At 44.8% G+C, this 1,511-nt stretch overlaps 1 protein-coding gene across 1 annotated transcript in view; it reads right to left on the bottom strand.

The window, feature by feature from the left end:
• Positions 1–1,511, bottom strand: part of LOC102857360 (chromosome unknown open reading frame, human C8orf74) — a 70,179-nt gene that overhangs the window by 7,259 nt on the left and 61,409 nt on the right. Inside the window, exon 3 of the mRNA XM_006884881.1 lies at positions 144–547. Coding sequence (XP_006884943.1) covers positions 144–547 — 404 coding nt within the window. The remainder of the gene's footprint in view (positions 1–143; positions 548–1,511) is intronic.

Raw genomic sequence — 1,511 nt, 5'->3', positions numbered from 1 at the left:
CTAATTTTTAATGCATCTTGATTGCATGTTTGGTCAATTTTAGACTGCAAAAGTTGGTAGAAATCCTTACTCTCCTCTTTGACTTTAGCAAATGGAACATATATTTGGATTCATTTTTATCTCACTCAGCAGCACGGCCTTACCTCTCTCTTCAGCACCTGCCTCGGCTCTGAGGCTCTGTCCTGGAAAATCTTCTGCAGCATGTGCTCCTGCTCCAGGTACAGTGCCTCCTTCAGGAGCAGCACGTTGGTACGTTTCTGCACCTCGGCCATTGAGAGTTCAGCCACCTGCTGCTCATGCTGCCAGACCTCCCTGTCCATGCCCTGGGCCAGTGGGAGAGGCTGCGGTGGCGTGCATATCTCCAAAGGGGTGACAGTCAGGGTGACTTCCTGGTCCTGGCACAGGACATACTGGTAGAGTTTGTAGTGGCTGATGAAGGTGTTGTTGAAGTAGTCACAGAGGGCCAGCAGGTGGGTGGTGTTGAACTGTCCCTGGTAGTCTCTGAGCTTCTTGCCCAGGATTGTAATAGCTTCAGTAATGGGGCAACCTGGGGAAACAGAGGGGCCAGAAAGAGTGTGAACAGAAATACTCCTCTTTGTATTTTTTAGCTTAGACATTGATCCAAGTCAGATTTCCTATCTGATGGCATAGTGTATAACTTATTGCCTGCTAACCAAAAGGTCAGTGATTCAAATTTGCCAGACTTTCTGTGGGGGAAATATAGGGAGTGATCTCTCATAAAGATTCACAGCCTTGGAGACCCAAGGAGGGTCACTATGAGTCAGAATTAACTCCAAGGGAGTGAATGAGTGAGCAAGAAACTAAAAACCAAAACATACAAATAAGTAAAAACTCAAAATAAAAACAGTTATCATCAAGTAAATTTGACAAATAGTGACCCTAACGTGTGTCAGAATAGTACTTCAATGGCTCCTTCTTTTGCTCATTGAAACACTACTGCCTTCTCAGACCCAGACTTCCATGTCTGTCCTGTGGTATCTCTGTTGTTGATTGCCATAAAGTTGAGCACGACTCATAGCAACCCTATGAACAAAAGACCTGAAGTCTTTCTATAACTATCCTTTCTCAAAGTTCATAGAGTTTCCAGAGGTTATGTTGTTTAGGAAGTGGATGCCACTCCTGCTTCCAAATCCATTTTAAAATGGGGGCTCCACCACTGTCCACTATGGGTAACCTTATGCCATTTGAAACCCCAATGGAACAAGGTTCAGCATCACATCAACTCCAGGTTTCCTCAATACAGCACATTGACAGAAGAGTGCTGTACCACTTAGAATAATGCTCCTCCGGAATTACAAAGGCCCTCCCTGAGGTCTTGTTGACTCTAAACAAGAGGTTTATGTAAAAATATCCAACCTATATAATATGTTGTTGTAGTTGTTTTGTGCTGTTGAGTTGCCTGCGACCTACAGCGACTCTATGTACAGCAGCTCTGAACCCTTCCCTGTCCTAAGCCAGTCTCACTAATTCTGGCACACCAACCCCCATTG

Source organism: Elephantulus edwardii, unplaced genomic scaffold, assembly GCF_000299155.1.
Source record: "Elephantulus edwardii isolate Elephantulus edwardi_28Jun2011 unplaced genomic scaffold, EleEdw1.0 scaffold00038, whole genome shotgun sequence".
Taxonomy (NCBI): Eukaryota; Metazoa; Chordata; class Mammalia; order Macroscelidea; family Macroscelididae; genus Elephantulus; species Elephantulus edwardii.
This window is presented reverse-complemented; position numbering and strand designations above follow the sequence as displayed.